Raw genomic sequence first — 22,013 nt, forward strand, 5'->3', positions numbered from 1 at the left:
CCTTTGCTACCCCACTTCTGGCAACCATGAACTGCCGAACCATGGTTCAGTGGCTTGGTGTGTGTTTGTCCCTGGATGACACAGATTTCAGTGGTGAGTTATGGGACAAGCATTCTATAGTCACCTTTTATGACAGGACTCAGGGAGTCACTCAGGATGCAAAGAATAGGGTGAAGAAAAAAATTAAAGAAATTCTTGGTTATTGGGATTTGATCTAATTCTGTATGAGTTTAAGAAAACAGAAAGAGCAGAGTCCTGGAGACTTTGAAGCAAACCATGTCCGTGCACCAGAGAAAATGTGTCCTGTCTTCACCAGGATGGAAGAAGCCTCTGCTCTGCCACATCAGATTCCAGAGAACATTCCCACACTCTTCCAGCTCATCTCACTGTTTGCACAGCAGACTAAATCCTGTGAACAAAACACCTGTGTGAAAGCAGTCACACATTAGTAGAGGAAACAAATGAGGATCAGCACATTCCATGTTTACCTTTAACTCTTGCTGGAGAGTCAATCAGGGAATTTTTCAAGTCTCTTCTGACAAATACATGGGTAACGGTTCATGCACATAGCATTTTCTAGTCTTGTTTGAGATAAGAACATACATCCTCCATACTTTTCATTGTATTTTTTTAGGTTCAAGGAACTAAAGAACAAAAACAACAATTGGCAACTCTTTAATTTTGAAAATTCCCTGAAATAAGTCATGTTTTCAAAATCATATTTACAAAAGTATATGGAATATAGAATTATTAATCATAACTTCACCACCAAAATATCTTTTCTCTAAGCTCATAAAAGGAAATTGTCTCCTAATCACACAAAAATTTCCATCTTGTTTTAGACGCCCAATTTTTTGGTAAACAGGTAAAATTTATTTATTATTAAAGAATTTTTTATGCTAAACTTCCTTTCACATTAATATTTTTATCAATAAAAATTCTAGAATAACAGTAAAACAGACGTGCTTGGCACATAGAAGAAGAACTTATATGTTTATGTTTTAAAGTGAAAGGGGAGGTTTGACATACAATTACATAAGAGGACTAGTTTCTTATGTATGGGACCGTTTTCCTTTCTTCCTGCTGACCTCATAATTAATGATGGAAACATGGTAATCTAATGAACTCCCTGTATGCAACACAACTCTAATTTCTGCAGGATGGTATATCAGAGACCACAACTACCCTTTTATTTAAAAAATGCATCTAAATAAAATAATATCATAGAAAACAGAGATAACTACCAGTAAAACAGAAGGACTATGAGTTCTGGAACAGCTTGGCCTATGTAGCAAAACAAGAATTAAAAATGAATTATTTAATAATAAATCATTAGCATTCTCTTGTGTAAACTAAAGGAAATCAGATTTATACTCCATCTGAGTTGTTAGCAGGAAAACTTAGATGGTCAGGGCAGCATTGAAGCTAGTGTTTCCCCTAAGAAACCTAGAGGTGACTAACTAAAGAATGCACTCAAAACTGAGATCCTTAATATTTAAGTCCCTCCAGGTCTACAGAGTCTCTTTTTTTTTTTTTGGTTCTTTTTTTCAGGGCTGGGGACCGAACCCAGGGCCTTGCGCTTCCTAGGCAAGCGCTCTAACACTGAGCTAAATCCCCAGTCCCCTGGCAGAATCTCTTAAGAGAAAACTATATCAGACTTCTATTAGCATCCACCTCTTGGCATCCCCAGTAGTGACTGGGTTTGGTGACTGTCATCAGGGAAATGTGAATCAAAACAATCCTGAGGTACCACCCAAAGAAAATCAATCAAAAAACGGGATATAGAACTAAACTGATAATGCACAACAGAGAAATCTCAAATTGCTGAAAGGACCTAAAGAAATGTTCAAAATCCTTAGTGATCACTGAAATGCAAATCAAAATGACCTTGAGATTCCATTTTATATTAGTCAGAATGGATAAGATCAAAACATCAGGGGACAATACATGTTGACTAGGATGTGGATAAATAGAAACACACCTCCATTCCTAGTAGGATTATAAACTGGTACACAAACTCTGGAAGTCAATTTAGAGATTCCTCAGAAAATTGGAAATAGACCTACACAAAGACCAAGAAATAACACTCTTGTGGATGTACCCAAAAGATTCCCCACTATACTATGTTCCACTATATTCTTAGCAGCCTTATTTGTATTAGTAAGAATCTGGAAACAACCCAGATGTCCCAGGACAGAAGAATGGATACAGAAACTATGCAACATTTACACAATGGAATACTACTCAGATATTTAGAATAAGGATATCCTGAGAACTGTAGGCAAATGGAACTAGAAAATATCATCCTGAGTGAAGTGACTCAGACCCAAAGAACATGCACGGTATGTTCTCACTGATTACTGGATATTAGCCAAAAATACACAACACAGTTCACAAAACTCAAAAATGTTAACAAACTGAAGGGCCCAAGTGAGGAAAACTCAGTCCCACTTCAGAGAGAAAAGAACACAACTACAAGAGGAGGAGAGAGGTAGGGACAGGGGTTGTATAAGGACATGGGGTTGGGGGAGAGAAGAACATGATGTGGTATTGGGTGGGAGAAAAGGACTGAAGCCCTGAGGGCCAGCAGAAGAAAGATAACTGGAAAACTCAGGTGTAGAGAGGTTGGGAGAAACTTGTAGAATATTCCAGAGAGCTGGAAAGTGAGAGACTCTCAGGACACAAGGGTTTACCCTTGATAAAATGCTCTACAGTGTGGAAGGGAACTTATAGTGCTAACGTACCACAGAGAGACAAAGTATCAAGTGAGGCATAGGGTTGCTATCCCAAATTCAAAGCTCTGACATTGTCTATAAGTAATTCAGGAATGGAAATGGAGCATGATGAAATGAATGTCCAGCATCAGGTCCTAAGTGGCATCCAGCTCAAAGGGAGATGCTGAGACCTGGCACAATTACCTAGGCTATGGGGTGTTCACAAAAGGTGAATTATTATGACTGCCCTCTAAAAGACCAAAGAAGCTGCTGAAAGAGTCAGATGCAGATATGTGCACCCAACCAATGAACTTCAAAGCTGTTTGGAATAACAGGAAGAAAAATGGCCTTTGTCATTTTAAGTCAGATTTCAAAAGAACATTTTTCCCTTTCCAGTCCATCAACCTATTTGCATGGTGGCCTAAGACCTATGGTTAAAAACTCATGGGAAACAATGAAAGCTGTGCTAAGAGGAAAACTCATAGCTCTGAGTGCCTGCAGAAAGAAACATGAGAGAGCATAAATCCCCAGCTTGACAGCACTCCTAAAATCTCTAGAACAAAAAGAAGCAAACACACCCAGGAGGAGTAGAAGGCAGGACACAATCAAACTCAGAGCTAAAATCAACCAAGTAGAAACAAAAAAAACTATACAAAAAATGTACAGACCCAAAAGCTGGTTCTTTGAGAAAGTCAACAAGATAGATCAACCCTTATCCAGACTAACCGGAGGATACAGAGAGTGTCCAAATTAACAAAATCAGAAATGAAAAGGGAGACATAACAACAGAGCCAGAGGAAATTCAAAAAATCATCAGATCCTACTACAAAAGCCTATATTCAACAAAACTTTAAAATCTGGAGGAAATGGACAATTTCCTAGACAGATACCAGGTACCCAAGTTAAATCAGGAACAAATAAACCATTTAAACAACACCATAACTCCTAAAGAAATAGAAGCACTCATTAAAAGTATCCTAACCAAAAAGAGCCCAGGTCAGTGGTTCAGTGCAGAATTCTATTAGACCTTCATAGAAGACCTCATTCCAACACTATCCAAACTATTCCATGAAATTGGAACAGATGGAGTGCTACCAAATTTCTTCTATGAAGCCACAATTATTCTTATACCTAAACCACACAAAGACCCAACAAAGAAAGAGAACTTCAGACCAATTTCCCTTATGAATATCGATACAAAGATACTCCATAAAAATTTTGCAAACCGAATCCAACAGCACATCAAAACAATCATCCAACATGATTAAGTAGGCTTCATTCCAGGGATGCAGGGATGGTTTAATATACGGAAAACCATCAACGTAATCCACTATATAAACAAACTGAAAGATAAAAAACATGTGATCATTTCATTAGATGCTGAGAAAGCATTTGAAAAAATTCAACATCCCTTCATGATAAAAGTCCTGGAACAGGGATTCAAGGCCCATACCAAACATAGTAAAAGCCATATACGCAGACCAGTATCTAATATTAGACTAAATTGAGAGAAACTTGAAGCAAACCAACTAAATTCAGGGACTAGATAAGACTGTGCACTCTTTCCCTACTTATTCAATATAGATATCCAAGTCCTAGCAAGGACAACAGAGCAAGCGGACAACAAAAGAAGATGAAAGGAATACAGATAGGAAAGGAAGAAGTCAAAATATCACTATTTACAGATGATATGATTGTATACTTAAGTGATTCCAAAAGTTCTTCCAGAGAACTACTGAACCTGATAAACACCTTCAGCAAAGTGAATGGGTATAAAATCAACTCAAATAAATCAGTAGCCTTCCTCTACACAAAAGAAAAACAAGCCGAGAATGAAATTAGGGAAACGACACCCTTCATAATAGTCCCAAATGATGTACAATAATTTGGTGTGACTTTAACCAATCAAGTGTAAGATCTATATTATAAGAACTTCAAGTCTCTGAAGAAAGAAATTGAAGAAGATACTCATGGGTTGGCAGGATAAATATAGTACCAATGGCCATTTTACCAAAAGCGATCTATAGATTCAATGCAATCCCCATCAAAATACCAACCCACTTCTTCATAGAGTTAGACAGAACAATATGCAAATTCTTCTGGAATAACATAAAACCTAGTATACCTAAAGCTATCCTCAACAATAAAAGGACTTCTGGGGGAATCACTATCCCTGAACTCAAGCAATATTACAAAGCACTAATGATAAAAACTGCATGGTATTTGTACAGAGACAGACAGATAGACCAGTAGAATAGAATTGAAGACCCAGAAATGAACCCACACCCATATGGGCACTTGATTTTTGATCAAGGGGCCAAAACCATCCAATGGAAAAAAGATAGCATTTTCAGCAAATAGTGCTGGTTCAACTGGAGGTCAGCATGAAGAAGAATGCAGATAGGTCCACGCTTATAGCCCTGTACAAAGCTTAAGTCCAAGTGAATCAAGGACCTCCACTTCAAACCAGGTACACTCAAACTAATAGAAGAAAAAGTGGGGAAGAATCTCAAACACATGGGGACTGGAGAAAATTTCCTGAACGAACACCAATGGCTTATGCTCTAAGACCAAGAATCGACAAATGGGATTTCATAAAAGTACAAGGTTTCTGTAAGGTAAAGGACACTGTTGTTAGACACAATGGCAACCAATAGATTGGGAAAAGATCTTTACCAATCCTACAATGGATAGAGGGCTTATATCCAAAATGTACAAAGAACTCAAGAAATTAGACTGCAGGGAGACAAATAACCCTATCAAAAATGGGGTTCAGAGCTAAACAAAGAATTCAGAGCTGTGGAATGCCACATGACTGAGAAACACCTAAAGAAATGTTCAATATCTTTAGTCATAAGGGAAATGCAAATCTAAACAACCCTGAGATTCCATCTCGCACCAGTGAGAATGGCTAAGATCAAAAACTCAGGTGACAGCAGATGCTGGCGAGGATGTGGAGAAAGAGGAACACTCCTCCATTGTTGGTTGGATTGCAGACTGGCACAACCATTCTGGAAATCAGTCTGGAGGTTCCTCAGAAAATTGGACATTGAACTACCTGAGGACCCAGCTATACCTCTCTTGGGCATATACCCAAAAGATACCCCAACATATAACAAAGACACATGGTCCACTATGTTCATAGCAGCCTTATTTATTATAGCCAGAAGATGGAAAAAACCCAGATGCCCTTCAACAGAGGAATGGATACAGAAAATGTGGTACATCTACAGAATGGAATGCTACTCAGCTATCAAAATCAATGAATTTATGAAATTCCTAGGCAAATGGATGGAACTGGAAAATATCATCCTGAGTGAGGTAACTCAATCACAGAAAAACACCCATGGTATGTACTCATTGATAAGTGGATATTATCCAAAATGCACAAATTACCCTATATGCAAAGAGCACATGAAACTCAAGACGGATGACCAAAATGAGAGTTTCACTCTTTCTTTAAAAGGGAACAAGAATAACCATGGGAGGGAATAGGGAGGCAAAGTGTACAACAGAGGCAGAAGGAACACCCATTCAGAGCCTGCCACACATGTGGCCCATAGATATAAAGCCACCAAACTAGATAAGATGGATGAAGCAAAGAAGTGCAGACTGACAGGAAGTGGATGTATATCTCTCCTGAGAGACACAGCCAGAATACTGCAAATACATAGGCGAGCGAATACCAGCAGCAAACCTCTGAACTGAGAACGGGACCCAGTTTGAAGGAATCAGAGAAAGGACTAAAAGAGCTTGAAGGGGCTCGAGACCCCATATGAACAACAATGCCATCCAACCAGAGCTTCTAGGGACTAAGCCACTACCCAAACAGCGAACATGGACTGACCCTGGGCTCCTACCGCATAGGTAGCAATGAATAGCATAGTAAGAGCAACAGTTGAAGGGGAAGCCCTTGGTCCTGACACGATTGAACCCTCAGTGTACGTGATTGTTGGGGGAGGGCGGTAATGGGGAGAGGATGGGGAGGGGAACAGTCATATAGAAGGAGAGGGGTAGGAGTTAGGGGTATGTTGGACCAGAAACTGGAAAGGGAATGAAAATCGAAATGAAATAAGAAATATCCAAATTAATAAAGGTCTAGTAAAAAAATAAAAAGACCTGTGGTTAAAACATTTGGTCACTATGTAGTCCCAAATCATTACAGGAAATTAACAAGTATAACAAAAGGTTCCACTTTTATCTTTCCTTCCCTTCTCACAGAAATTCTGAGAAAAGCAATACTCTCTTTGCACAGATATGGAGTGGCTTTACCACAGTCATCATTATCTATATTTGTGACACTGAAAAATACACAGCCTCTTAGATAATAATTCCATTACAGATAAATCAATAGTAGACAAAAAGTAAAATGTGCAGTTATTTTAAGTTTAAAGCATATTGATTTAAGCCAAGGTTTTTGAAAATAAGGTTTATTATCCAAAGTGTACACATTATGGACTTAATCAAAAGTTCATCAATAAAACTGTTAATTTTCTCTGAACTCATAAAAAAATTCTTGGGCCAGTAACATTGCTCACACAAACCAACAGCCTGACTTCATACTTCATACCCCACAAAGTAGGAGAAAAATAATTTAGACAGTGTATAAGTGGCACAACTACATTATTAGTATAACTTACTTTCAAATGTACACTAAAATATATAAAATTGTTATGACAGTATGGAAAGTGAGGCAGGTCACTAACCTTATCATTTGTGTGGCTAAATTAGGAGGATTTAAACCCAGGTTAGACATGGCTATAGAAAATGGTCATAATCAAATATTAACTAATAATTAAAACCCCACTTGATGCACAGTCAGGAGCACCAAGCCAACAGGCTTAGGCTTCAGCAGAGCTGTCACTTCAAAGGATCAGCAGAGGCTGATCAAAAATGAGAAATACCTGCCACATGCCCACGCACTGAATTATAGTTTCCTAAGAAAATAATCAGTCTAGATGCCATGCCTCAGACTGTTTCTAGAGCAATTTGCAAAGAAATCCAGTAAATGCCCCAAAGAAAATGACATAATGAACAGAAGACAACAGAAATAGAACATTAAATCCATAAGATTAGAGACACTAGAATTATCACTAGCACGTGTAAAATAAGAATAACTGACATCTTTCAAGAAATTAAAGATAGGCTAGGCATGCATGCCTGTATTCCCAATACCTGACAGAACTAAGAGGATCACGAGTTCAAGGAATGCCTGAATCTTGAGATGATTCCTTATTTCAAAATATGAACAAAATAACAAAAATTCCATCTATTTTATATTATATAGAAAGCAAATTAACATATATCTATATAGAAAAATTAGTAAAGAATAAATAATATTGAGGTGATTTCTGAAAATTTGTATTTCTAAAAAAATCAGCAACCAGAAAAAAATATATATATATATATATATATATATATATATATATATATATATAAATTGAAAGCAGAAGGTATATTTTGAGGATTCAAGTACAAAGGTGAATGAGGATTGAAAAATAAGTCACATGAGAGAATAAAGGATAGATTAACCAAAACTAAGGATATGTAAATGTCCCTATAAAAACTCACAAGATAGTAAGTTCATAGATGGTCAACAGAAAACAAACTCCATTATTCCTTGGTGGTTTGGAGTGGTGTGTGTGTGTGTGTGTGTGTGTGTGTGTGTGTGTGTGTGTGTGTGTGTGTGTGTGTGTTGTTTGTGTAATTGTTTTGGTTTTGGGGAGGGGAAATGTTTTTGTCTTTTTGTGATTTTTGTGTATTTTGATCGCGTGATTGATTTTATTTCCCCCTTTTTTGTTGTTTAGAGGAGAAAGAAATAGTATGACTTTGGGTGGGTAGTAAGTTTGGGAGGAACAGGGAGCACTTACTGAGGAGAGAATCCATTCAAAAGAAGATATGAGTTTTTAAAAGGAACCCAGTTGCAAGGCAAAGGACTCTTCAAGAGGAATTACTTACTGGTCTGGGAGATGACAAGGGTCTTCTACACAGCACAGGATACTGCTCCTCCCCTTGGGTATCTATCATAACCACATGGAAAAACCTATTGCTGAAGACACTTCCCACTTTGACACCAACACATAGAGAAGTCAATCCCAATCAATATGGACATATCTTCCCCTCGTTTGGCTTTCAAAGGGCTAGAAACTGGTTTTGCTGGTTGCAGAGAAGAAAAGATATGAGTAGACCTATTCAGCACTGGACCCTGCATGCTACAATGCTGACCTGTTAAGCAAGATATGTTGCAGGATAAATTGATGCTTTCTTACTGGAACTAGGTCCTTTACGATAAGAGGGAACCATGTCTGATGCTGTAATCTAACTCCAAAGCCTGAGATTGAAGGTGGTCAGAGGCCACTTGTCCCAATTGTCCTGCTATGTAGTCAGTGGGTAAAATGCGCTCCTAGAATTTATCGCTATGGCCTAGACTTGTGCTGCTCTCAACTTGATCAAAGATGAATCTTTTTTTCCCGTTTTTTTTTTTTGCGATGTCATTCATTTACATTTCAAATGATATCCTGCCTCATTGTTACCCCACCACAATCCCGCTTACCATCTACTATAACACCCTTACTTTCAGCTACAGGAGGGTACTCCTCCACCCACTTACCAATGCCAGTCTCACCTCTCTAGTATCTCCTTATGCTGGGGCATCAAGCCTCCACAGGACCAAAGACCTCCCCTCCCTCTGATGTCAGATAAAGTCATCCTCTGATACCTATGTATCTGGAACCCTGGATCCTTCCATGTATACTCTCTGGATGGTTGTTAGTCTCTGGGAGTTCTAGATCCTCCACTTAGTTGATATTGATCTTTTTATGGGGTTATAATTACCTTCAGCTCCTACAGTCTTCCCCTAGCTCTTCCATTGACGTCCATGGGCTCAGGACAATGGTTGGCTATGAATAACTGTATCTGTGTTGGTCATGTGATAGTAGAAACTCTCAGAGAATAGTCATACCAGGCTCTGCTTAGCAAGCACTTCTTGGCATCAGCAATAGTATCAAGTTTCGGTGTCTACAAATGGGGATGGATCCTTAGGTGGGATAGTCTGTGGATGGTCTTTCTTTAGTCTCCTTCCAACTTTTGAACCTGCCTTTCCTTTGTAAAGGAACATTCTGGGTAAAAAACATTGAGATTGCTTGGTGGCCCCATACCTCAACTAAGGGTCACGCCTATCCCTGGATGTGGTTGTCACAAATTATATGTCCACTTTCCTACATATTTCATCTATAGTCATCCCCACTGGGACCTGGGTACCTCTTGCATCCCTGGTATCTGAGACTTTCTAGTCATTACCTGTACTTCCCCATCACTCACTACTACATATTTATATTCAATTTCCTGACATTCTTTACATGCTTCTTGTACTTGATCCTACCTCCGTTTGATGTCCCCTTTCTCTCTTCCTCCCAGGTTCCTCCTTCACTCTACTTCCTACGATTATTTTGTACCCTATTCTATGTAGGATTGAAGCATCCACATCTTGGTTTTATCACTTTTTTGTTATTATTGGCTACCTTTTATTTACATTTCAAATTTTATTCCCCTTCCTAGTTTCCCATAAATAAACACCCTCTCCTATTCCCCTCCCCTTCTTCTTTAAGGGTGTTCACCCTTGATAACCAACACCATTCCTACTCTTCTCCCTGACATTCCCTTACACTTGGGAGTCCAGCCTTGGCAAAACTAAGGGCTTCTCCTCCCCTTGGTGCCCAACAAGTCCATCCTCTGTTACATATGCAGCTGGATCCATGGCTCTGTCCATGTGTAGTCTTTGGGCAGTGGTTTAACCTTAGTAACTCTGGTTGGTTAGTATTGTTGTTGTTATGGGGTTGCAAGCCCCTTCAGTTTCTTTACTCCTTTCTCTAATTCCTCCAACGGGGACGTCATTCTCACTTTAGTAGTCTTCTGGTAGCATTTGCCTCTTTATTTGTCATGCTCTGGATTAGTCACCCTGTAGACACCTATATCAGTCTCCTTTCAGCATGCCCTTATAGGCTTCATCAATATTGTCTAGTTTTAGTGGTTATGTATATATATATATATATATATATATATATATATATATGCATATATGTGTATATATGCTGAATCCCCAGGTGTGGCTGTCTCAGGAATAGCAAAATATAGCCAAATAGCCATTTCTTGAGCCTTTGCTCCAAAGTCTGTCTCCATTTATACTCCTATGTATATTTTTGTCCTCCCTTTTTTAGAAGGAGTGAAGCATTCACACTTTGGTCATCTTTTTTCTTGTGCTTCATGTGGTCTATGGATTGTATCTTGCATAATTTGACCTTATAGCTAATACCTACTTATCTTTGTGTGCAAACCATGTGTATTTTCTTATGTTTAGGTCACCTCACTTGGGATGATATTTTCTAGTTCCATCCATTTACCTATGAATTTTATGAATCATTGTTTTTGGTAGTGGAGTAGTACTCGATTATATAATTGAACTATATTTTCAGAATCCATTTCTTTTAAGGGACAACTGGATTATTTTGAGCTTCTGGTGATTATAAATAAGGCTGCTAAAAACATGGTGGAGCCTGTGTCCTTCTTATATTTTGAAATAACTTTTGGGTGTATGTCCAGGAGTGCTATAACTGAGTCTTCAGTTAGAACTATTTCCAGTTTTCTGAGGAATTGCCAGCTTGATTTGCAAAGGGGTTTTACCAGCCTGAAGTCCTACTAGAAATGGAGGAGTGTTCCACTTCCTCCACATCCTCATCAACATCTGCTGTCAAATTTGTTTTTGATCTTTGCCATTGTGATTGGTATGAGGTGGGAACTCAGGATAATTTGATTTGCTGTCCCCAATAACTAAGGATGTTGAACATTTTTTAGGTACTACCTGGTTATGCAAGATTTTTTACTTGAGAATTCTTTGTTTAGCTGTGAGTCCCATTTCCATAGGGTTATTAGGCTCTCTGCAGTCTAACTTTTGAGGTTTCTGTAAATTTTAGATATCAGCCCTCTATCTATTTTAGGGCTGGTAAAGATAGTTTACAATATATAAGTTGTGATTTTGTCAAAATTATACTATTCCAACTTCTAGCCAGAGCAATTAGACAACAAAGTAAATCAAGGAAATAAAAATTGAACAGGAGGAAGTCAAAATATCACTCTTTGCAGATAATATGATAATTTACATAAGAGACCCCACAAATTCAACCAAAGAACTGCTACAGTTGCTGAACAACTTCTGCAAAGTGCCTGGATATAAATTGACTCTAACAGATCAGCCTTCCCCTACTGAAAGGATAAATGGGCAGACAATGAAATTATGGAAGCAACATCTTTCACAATAGTCACTAATTATATAAAATAAATTCTATCAAATTAATAGGCTTCCTATATTGAAAGGATATCCAGACTGTGAAAAATATGGAAACAACACCCTACACAATAGTTTCAGGTATTATGAAAAAAACCTTGGTATGAATCTAACCAGGTAAGTGAAAGATTTATATGACAAGTACTTCAAGTGTCTGAAGAAAAGAATTCAAGAATTCCTCAGAAGATAGAACAGTCTCCCATGGTGATGCATCAGCAGGGTTAACATAATAAAAATGGCCACCTTACCAAAAGAAATCTAAAACCAAAATATTCAGTGCAATCCTCATCAAAATTCCAATACAATTCTTCACAGTTATAATGAGAAATTCTCAAATTCATTTGGAATTTTTAAAAAAAAGTAGCAAAATTATTCCCAATAATTAATGAAGTTCTGCAGTGATCACCATTTCACACCTGAAGCTGTTCTACAGAGCAATAGTGATAAAAAAAAAAACTAAATGACCTGGCATTTGTGCAGAGAAATGCATATAGATCAGTGGAATAGAATTGAAGACCCAGAAATAAACCACAGCCTATGGTCACTTCAACGTTGACAAAGAAGTTAAAACCATTCTGTGGAAAAAGGTAGCAGTTTCAACAAATGGTGCTGGGTTAACTGGAGGGTGACCATGTAGAAGAATTCAAATTGATTCATATTCTCCATTTCCAAAGATCAAGTCCAAGTACATCAAGGTCTTCTACATAAAAAGAGATATGCTAAGTCTACTAGAAGAGAAAGTAGACAAGAGCCTGAAACACATGGGAAGGGTGCAAATTTTCCTGAAAACAATATCAATGACTCATGCTATAAGATGAACAGTCAACAAATGAGAACTCATAAAGTTGAAATGCTTCTCTAAGGCAGAGAACCTTCTTTACAAAGTGGGCTATCGTACATGTAGATTGGTAGAATTTGTCACAGTGCATAAGAGAAGTGTATATGTGCTGAGTCCTAAAGGAGATATCTGCATCAAATTCCTTGCCTCTATAACACCAGCAAATTTCTGGAGAGAGCACAGAACAGGACATAGAATAAAATATAAGAACCAGATGAGGCAAAAAGCTCTATGTATTTCAGGATTCTTAACAAGATGATATATCTTTAAATTTATATCTTCTTAAGAAATCACTATTCTTAGGTGAAAGCTGCAGGAAAAGAGAAAGATAATTCTTTATGGAGTGTTTGGGTACTGTGTGTTACTTGTTCCAATAGATTGCATACAACGATGAACCTATAGACAGTTAACTTGAAGACATGAGTTAGTATGATTCCTGTTTGAGTTTTGAGGAGGTTAGGGTTTTGTATGCTCATATATTATTTGATGTTTTATGATACTCAATAAAAATGCATATTACTAATAAAGATAATCTTGGAAAAGTTTTCTAGCAGATTATAAATAAGGAAACACCTTGGGATTTTCAAAAGAGCTTAAATGGATGGCTGGGCTACATATGTATGTTTATATAAACATGACCCTGTGTTTATATATGACGAATATTTATATAAGCTGAAAACAAAAAGAAATGTCACATGAATGTCTGAATGACTCAGGTTAAATTCATATGTCATGATCATTTGGTCACTCCACACCATTTATGTTATTGACATTGTAGTGCCTGCCTTTCTTATGTTACAAGAAACAGTCCTGAGATGTATGCAGTTTTAAGCCACTTTTGGTCAGTTTCAGGAACATACAACTTGCCTCTGTAACACTTTCTCAGAGACTTCCTTATGCAACTTGTCCTTGACTATGAGCTCATAGAAAATGAGGAAAGGCATGCGAAATGAGAAAAAAAAAGCCTCTGCACACAAACCTCCCAGTTCCCACACCACTGTTAGTCTTAAGAGTTTAGAAACTCACAATTCAGATTGGCCATTATCAATCCATGACCATTCCTCTTTTGCTTTATTGTATGACAATCCAATCTAGTACTGGTCTGAAAGAACCTGGAGCTGAAGGAACTTCTGTAAAAGAAATAACACACCCTACGATGAATTTTCTGTAGGTTTGATGAAAGAACAAACAAGAAAATTTCCCACCATTCCAGTATCATTCTGTGCTGTCTTGTTCTCTCATTCATCAGTCCCACCATGTTCATTCTGGATAGGACTTCCTACAATAGCACATTTAAATCAAAACTAAGTCAGTTCTGTAAGTCATTTAAAATAAAACTTTCAAGTGTCTTGAGATATTAAGATCATGGCATGCTGTGTGAGTATGTTTCTTAGACCAAGTCTCACTAAGCAGCCATGAATGGACTAGAAGTCACAATGTTCCTATTGAAGGCAGATTTAATGCTATTTTTTTGATTTAGCATTTTTTGGACTGATTTATCAATTTCTTCCAGTGCTTTATCTATGCCTGAGCTAAATAGAAAATTCTTAATGTAGGAATCTTGAATGGTCATGAAGCACATAAATGTATGTTCAATGTCTTCAGCAACCAGAGAAATGCAATTCAGAACAACTCTGAGACCTCACCTTACACCAGTAGGCATGGGTAATATTAAAACTCAAGTGATAGCATAGGCTAAGAAGGTTATGGAGTAAGGGGAACACTCCTCCAGTGTTGGAGGGAGTGGGAACTTGCACAATGTCTTTAGAAATAAATTTGGAGGTTTACCAGAAAAGTGGTAATAGTTCTAATTCAAGAACAAGCCATACCACTCCTAGACATATACCCAAAAAGTGCTCAATCATTTCACAAAGACACTTGCTCAATTATGTTCATAGCAGTTTTATTCATAGCTCTCCCTCCCACGGGATTTGGGTGCAGAGAACTGTTTATCCGGTCTGTTTCTTTCAGGTTCCGGCGGTGTCTGCAGTTTTATTCATAATATCCAGAAACTAAAATCTTCTTAGATGTCCCTCAATTGAAGAATTGAAAAAAGTATTTGGAATATCTGCACGATGGAATAGTATTCATCTATGAATTACAAAGACACCTGTTATACCAACAAATGGATGGAAATTGAGAATATCATCCTGAGGTTGCCAAGTCCCACAAAGACAGTTTTGGTATGTTTCAACTTATGAGTGGATATTAGTCATAAAAAAGAATTTTTGTGCTACATACCACAGACCCAAGTAGTCTGGACAGAAAGAGGGGCACAAGCAAGAATTCTTGGGTCTCACTTGGAAGGGAGATTGGAATGGTTATGGAAGGCAAATGGAGACAGGGAACTGAGCAGGAGAGGGGTTCATGAGGGGAGTGGAATTGCAGTTTCATGTGTGGGGAAGCATGGGAGGATGGCCTGATGGTCATGAGAATCAGTGGAATTCTGCAACTGCTGAGGAAGTCGGTAGGGAACATCTTCTGGAATGTGGTGACCAGTGATAAGAGAGGCACACAATAATCAGTAGGGGTGTCCTTAGCTGAGAAACTTATGTAGACTGGTGAGACAGCCTCCTGTCGCCAGGAAAGAATCCCTGGGGACCAATAGCAATATCAATAAACTGACAAAACTTTTGAAACAAACTCACCCTGTCTATAAGAAATACAGGATTTGTAAATGGAGTAAGACTGAGGGAGAGGGCAACAAATAACTGGCTCAAATTGAGACCCATCCTGTGGAAAAGCATCAATCCATGAGCTATTAATGATACTCAGTTATGCTTGCAGACAGGAGTCTAGGATGCTGACCTCTGTGAGCCTATACCAACCAGCTTAGTCATACATGCACAGTAACCCCAAGCCAAACCTTGGATGGAGCGTGGGGACTCTTATGGAAGACTAGGAGGATGGATTGTGATCTCTTAAGTGGATAAGAGCTCCACATGAAGACCAAGAGTAACACTAACCTGGACCCTTGGGGATCTCAGAGACAGACCACTAAACAAAGTACATATGTAGGGCTGGACCTTGGCTTCCCAGCATATATGCAGATTTATCTTCTTTTGGTATCTGAACAATTGCAGCAGACAAAAGTTGTTGCCTGCATATAACTGAGCTGCCTTGTCTGGCCTCAGTGGAAGAGGATGCACCTAGCCTCATGGAGTTGAGGGGCTATTGGTGCCTGGGGCTCCTCACAGAGATCTATTGCCTGGCTGTGTTCATGGGTTTGGACCAAGAAGGGAGAGAACTCAGGTTGGGGGAGGGAACAGCTTTCATCACCCCCTCTGCCAGTCCTTCTCCTTTTTGATGCTGCCACTTTGGTTGCTCAGGTCAGGCTGAGCCAGGAGGGGACTGACTAGCTCAAGAAGGATACAGGAGGGCTTTGGTGGCAATTTTGGGAGAGCAGATCTCTTCCCCAAGAGGCATTGTTACAGCTCTTATGACAGAAGCTCTCAAACAATAGAATAATTCCTGCACACTTTTATTCCTTAACATGATTCTTAAATACAATTTTTGGATGGGTCAGTGTGTGACAGCAGGTACTTCCTATTGGATTCTCATGTGAGTTTTGGAAGACCTCGTCTACATATTCAGGGACTTGACTATTTCTTTGACTGATCTGTCTTGAACCTATGTGACCTGTGGTCATGTCCTTACCTATGGAGTAGGGGCTTGGAGCATTGCCCTATGTGAGTGGTCTATCTCAAATCTCTCTATAGGGGTCAGTGGGGGAGCTGCAGCTAGTGAGGCCTTGATCTGGGAGACTGGGAATTTGCCTGCTGTTCCATTTAGACTTTCCAAGGATTTGATCTATCTCAAACAGAAATCAGGGTACCTTTCACAGCCTGCTGCCCAACATGCTGTCTTGATGTGCCAGGGTTTGAAAAAACAAGGGGGGCAAAATATTTTTGCTCCCGCTCCTGCTCCTCTCCTGCTGCTGTTGCTGCTGCTGTAGCTACACTACTACTACTACTACTACTACTACTACTACTACTACTACTACTACTAGTATTACTATTACTACCGAAAAATAATAAAAATTTTAAATAAATGCTTACAGTTAAGTGTTTCAAATGGATAATTACTCTATTATTTGTAATTAAACATACTTTTATGTTGTTATTTGAACATGTATTAAATTGATATATAAATATAATACTGTGTTATAAATAACAATGTTTTCATGGTGAATCTGCCACTATTTCTCTAGAAAAATATAGTCTTCAATGAGATTTCATTAGTAATGATTAAAACAGGAAATGTCAGATATGGGAATTATAAAGCATAAGAATACTGTTCAGTAATGATAGGGACAGTCTCATTGAAAATCACCATGGACCTAACTGGTCAACCACTTAATTACACATTTTTCATATTGTCTCATATTATAGGCAGGCAGAGAGGTTAGTTACTTTCCCTGTTGTCATCTGATTTCTCATCTCAGGAAGTCTCACATTAGAGCAAACATTAGACAGGGGGAGTTTATTTAGAACTCTATGAAGAAAAATAACTCTCAGCCAGAGGATGTGCTGTACCAAAGTTTTAAACTTAATCAGGAAAAGGCATGCTTTCTAAGGGACTCTCTTATAGGCTCCTGAGAAAGGGAGTAGACTGAAAGACACAAGTGTATCTGTAGTAATGAGTCTCCGGTAGCGGACATTTGTCTCAAAGTTTTGTTCATATTACAGAAAAATAATATACATATAAAATATGGATTTAATATCTCATTATTCAGGGCTAGAGACAAAATTGAACAGAATAAAGGGGCAAGTGTCTACAGTACCAGCTCATCCTCATCATCTATCTTCAGAAGGGATAATCTGGATTTCTGGCAGGCTTGTTGACATCTGATCCAGGTTTTTTTGTCCAGGATGAAATAATAACATTTTATACCATAGCAGAACCAGTATATTTCAACATTTTTGCCTGTGAAAGTGAAGTTAAATGGTTAAACTCGTTGTTTTCTGGTATTGTGTTATCAGAACACAATATTAATTAATGTTGTGTTGAAAGAAAGAAAGAGGGGATGGGGTAAAATCTCCCAGGTTTCAGAAAATGAGATTCTATAATGCCCAGAGAACCCTGCACATTCAAGAGCAATGCAACATTGTTGATAACACTAGAGATATAGAACCATTTCCTGTGTCAATCATGTATGAGTCAGTAGAGAAAAGAATACTATTAATCCTTTCAAGAGAAATGAATTGGCTGGTCATGATAACATGCCTATAACCTGAGTACTCCAAAGAGAGAGACACACGAAGATAACTATTAGCTTGGGGTCATCCTAGGTTAAGTAATGACTTCCAGGCCAACATTGGATACACTTTGAGTTCCAAGTCAACCTGGACTACACAATGATGTCATGTCTCACATCAAACCCAAGAGAGAGATGCTGGCCTATGTGACAAACATGGTTGAACTTGAAGATGGTGAATAAGGAGAAACACACTATGGTCTAGGACCATAACTTATGTTTCTAACCAGATTAGGTTTTTAAATCAGCCCAGTTCTATGAAACTTAAGCTTATAAGATACCAGGAACAGGAGGGCAGGAAATGAGCACGTGTTCTTCAGAGCCAGTTAAAGTGGTGAAAGAATTCTAGATCTGCTATAATGCATTGTGTCCACACTGGTCCACTCTGTACTGTGAACTTAGCATTGTGCCATGTCATTGTTAAATTCTCTTACCTTGAGAGAAATGAAAGACATACAAGGGAGGTTTTGATGTTGATAGTCTGTTCTCATGATCATGTTGATAACTGGTAATTCCATGCCCAGGGGGCAGTAGAAGTTTCAATGATACTCTGACTTGTAGAAACTAAGACTATGCTAACTGAAACAAAGATTTCTGAGTTGCCAGTGCCTACATGAAATAAGAACCCCTCAAATGATTAACCATGGCATCACCAGCATCTCAAGCTGAAGGTTAGACCTCAAAGCTTCCATGAAAGAAACAATATATGATAATGCACTTCTGTATTCCTGGTCTTCCCCTGGTACATACCTGTGTGCTGAAAGGAAGGTATAACAGTCTTAGTTTCACGGTACCATCTTGTCTGTTCTCTCTTTAGTGATAGCAGAAGATCATTGCCTCGACTACAATTTATAGACATATTTCTTAGCATTTCTTCCTTTAAGTCAATGTCATTCGGCATGGATGTGCAATTATACTTGTGGCTTAGAGTCTCATGCAGTTCATGTTTTTCGTGAGTATACTGAAAAACTACATTAGTCACAAATAAATATCTAAGTAAAATATTCTACTAATTCTTAACCCACCATGAAAATTTGAATTAAAAAAACTATTAGGATGTGGGACAACTGTTATTAGATCATATGGAATACAAAATATCATCATATAACCTTATGTTTTAGCACAGCCTGGATGTTATTTTTTCTGTAAATGTGAAGGAATGCAATAAACTTTAAACTTACTGTCTCTGTACAGATGAAGTCTTTTTACTTAACCATGACCTCAATATGCATTAAAGTAAAAGGAAAAGAATGCCATAAGTTCTTTGCAAAGCTGTGTCTTACAATACTTTTATGTAATATTAACAATCCCCTGAACTCAGAATGTACACTTCCACCAAGTCGTCAAAAGGAACATTACCGCGAGTGAGAAAGAGCAGGGCAATTCCTAAGAGCCCCAGAGCTAACAGATTAGTATGAATAAGGACAGAACACTGCAGAGTATAAGGAAAAGTTATTAAAGTCCATAGGTTCTGATTTATTTCCTAATTATAGGCTACAAAATGGACAGAGTATTTAACTGCATCATCCCTTTCCAAAACTATGTTTTAGGTAGAAGTTCAAATAATATGTATCTCAATTACTCACTGTTTGTCACGAACATTACAACAGCTACCAGCCGAAGGGAACAGAGGATTACAAGAGCTACCACAATGAGCTGCCAGGGGACTGACCTCTCTAAAGTCAACAAAACAAAACAAGAAAAACAACACCATGAAAACAGCACATCTCAATACTAATAAAATTTTGTATAGCAGAGAAACATGGGGAAATTATGTACAAGTTGATGGTACAGAGTGAAAAGTGCCCTGAAAATTGTAGAATGCTACCTAAAATACTGCCAATGAAGAAATCCTTCATGTGTGAAGTTTCACAAAATTCTGAACTCATTTCTGCTTTAGCCTTGTATTGTGAATAGTCTGATCTCAGACTAGAAGTAGTTGGATGACAGGCATGTGTCCTCACCCATTTCTGTAGAACCAAAAGTGCATTCAAGAGATGGCATTGGTGGCATAGGTGCAATGCAAGTACAAGATAACAAACTAGACCATAGGATCCACCAAGAAAGATAACTGAAGATGGAGAGGAATGAAAGATGGATGGATGTTCTTGAGAACTGTTACAGAACCACAGCCAGTATGGAATTGATCTGCATAAATCCTGGAAAGGGCCTATACTTGAACTATTTCTTTTTCCATGTAAGTTTGATTTTGCTCTATATAATACTAAATATTGTTCAGTATCTAAGGTATTTGGAATCTGAAACTTATGCTTCTACGATCTCGGCTTGGAACACAGCCATGACAGTATGTATACAACAACTAAAAAAGAAATAGAGAAGTAAAGAAAAAGTGATACTTCTTCATTTTATTAATCCATGATTCTTTGACATTTTCAGGAACTCATAATAGGGTGTAGTTATTTCCACACCCCCTAATCCTCTCATCCCCTCTTCCTTCATCTGCAATTTTATTTCCATTTGGAGACTTCATCCTCTGAAGGACAACTGTTGGTGCCTGTTACATTAGATGTTGGGGATATTTATAACAATTAAAACACTTTCCTAGAGGATGAAACTATTATTTATAATGCATAAGGTTCATTTCTGTAGGATTCTGTTTCTCTACAAAGTAGTCTTTTATCAGACTCTGGCTTGTTAGTTTTAAATTTTTCAGTATTTTTCTTTACCTGACCAAATGAAAAACCAAAAATGTCCATATGGTTTATCACATCTTTTTTAATTTTAATTTTTATTGGCGATTTTATGTATTTTCATTTCAGATGTTATCCTCTTTCCAGGTTCCCTCTCTCTCATTCCACATTCCCATTCTATGTGGATACTTTTCGTCCCAACCACCCATTCCAACCTCATCACCCTGGCCATTGCATTACTCTGGAGAAATGTGCCTTCACAGTACCAAGGGCTTCTACTCCTCTTGATGCCAGACAATTCCAGCCTCTCCTACATATACAGCTAAAGCCATGGGTCTCTCCCTGTGTACTCTTGGTTTGTGTTTTAGTCCCTGGAAGATCTGAGGTGGTTGATATTGTTGTTTTTCCTATGGGGTTACAAACCCATTCAACTCCTTCAGTCCTTTCTCTACTTCCTCCATTGGGGTCCCCATGCTCATTTTGATGATTAGCTGCAAACAGCCTTATCTCCATCATTAAGGCTCTGGCAGGCCCTGTAGGAAACATCCACATCAAGCTCCTCTCAACAAGCTCTTCATGGCATCAGCAATATTGACTGGGTTTGGTAGTTGCATATGGGATTTTTTCCCATGTAGTGTAATCACTCAATGTCCTTTCTTTTGGGCTCTGCTTCACTCTTTTTCGCTTTATTTCCTCCTGTGTGTATTTTGTTCCCCCTTCTAAGAAGGACTGAAACATGCAAATTTCACTCTTTTTCTCACTTCTTGATGCTCAAGATTTCTTTCCCTACATTTTCCCATTGTGGTACTCTCCTCATCTGATTTATTCAGTAACTGACTAAAAGCTAAAGAGTAGAAGTAGTTTGTCATTCTTCCTTTTTTAGTTTTAAAACTTGATTATTTATTTTTTAAATTTTGTTTTAAACAATTTTGTACTTAATTATCCTCCAAAATACTCCCAATTCCCTTCTAGTCTTGTGAAAACCAACCCCAGATAAAGTGGAGCATGATAGTTTTCAATAGAATCCAGTAAGGGATTTTTAAACTGTTGAAGGTTTAAAATGCATAAAAGCAATTGATTTTAGACACTAAAATATCTTACCTCTGTGGCCAGCTGCTCTGGCCCTTTGGGTCTCCTCAGGTCTCACTTGGTTCTGCAAATCTGAACATTTTTGAAATCTCACATTTGAGTAAGACACCTCCTGCTCACTCAT

General features: G+C 38.1%; 1 protein-coding gene across 1 annotated transcript; it reads right to left on the reverse strand.

The window, feature by feature from the left end:
• Positions 1 to 508: 508 nt before the first annotated feature.
• Positions 509 to 22,013, reverse strand: Ly49si3 (immunoreceptor Ly49si3). The gene is given in 6 exon segments (NM_001009919.1): positions 509 to 644; positions 13,919 to 14,022; positions 17,676 to 17,818; positions 18,900 to 19,118; positions 19,736 to 19,825; positions 21,902 to 22,013. Coding segments are annotated over 6 exon segments (804 nt in total).

This window comes from Rattus norvegicus, chromosome 4 (genome assembly GCF_021556685.1).
Source record: "Rattus norvegicus strain SHRSP/BbbUtx chromosome 4, alternate assembly SHRSP_T2T, whole genome shotgun sequence".
NCBI classification, from domain to species: Eukaryota; Metazoa; Chordata; class Mammalia; order Rodentia; family Muridae; genus Rattus; species Rattus norvegicus.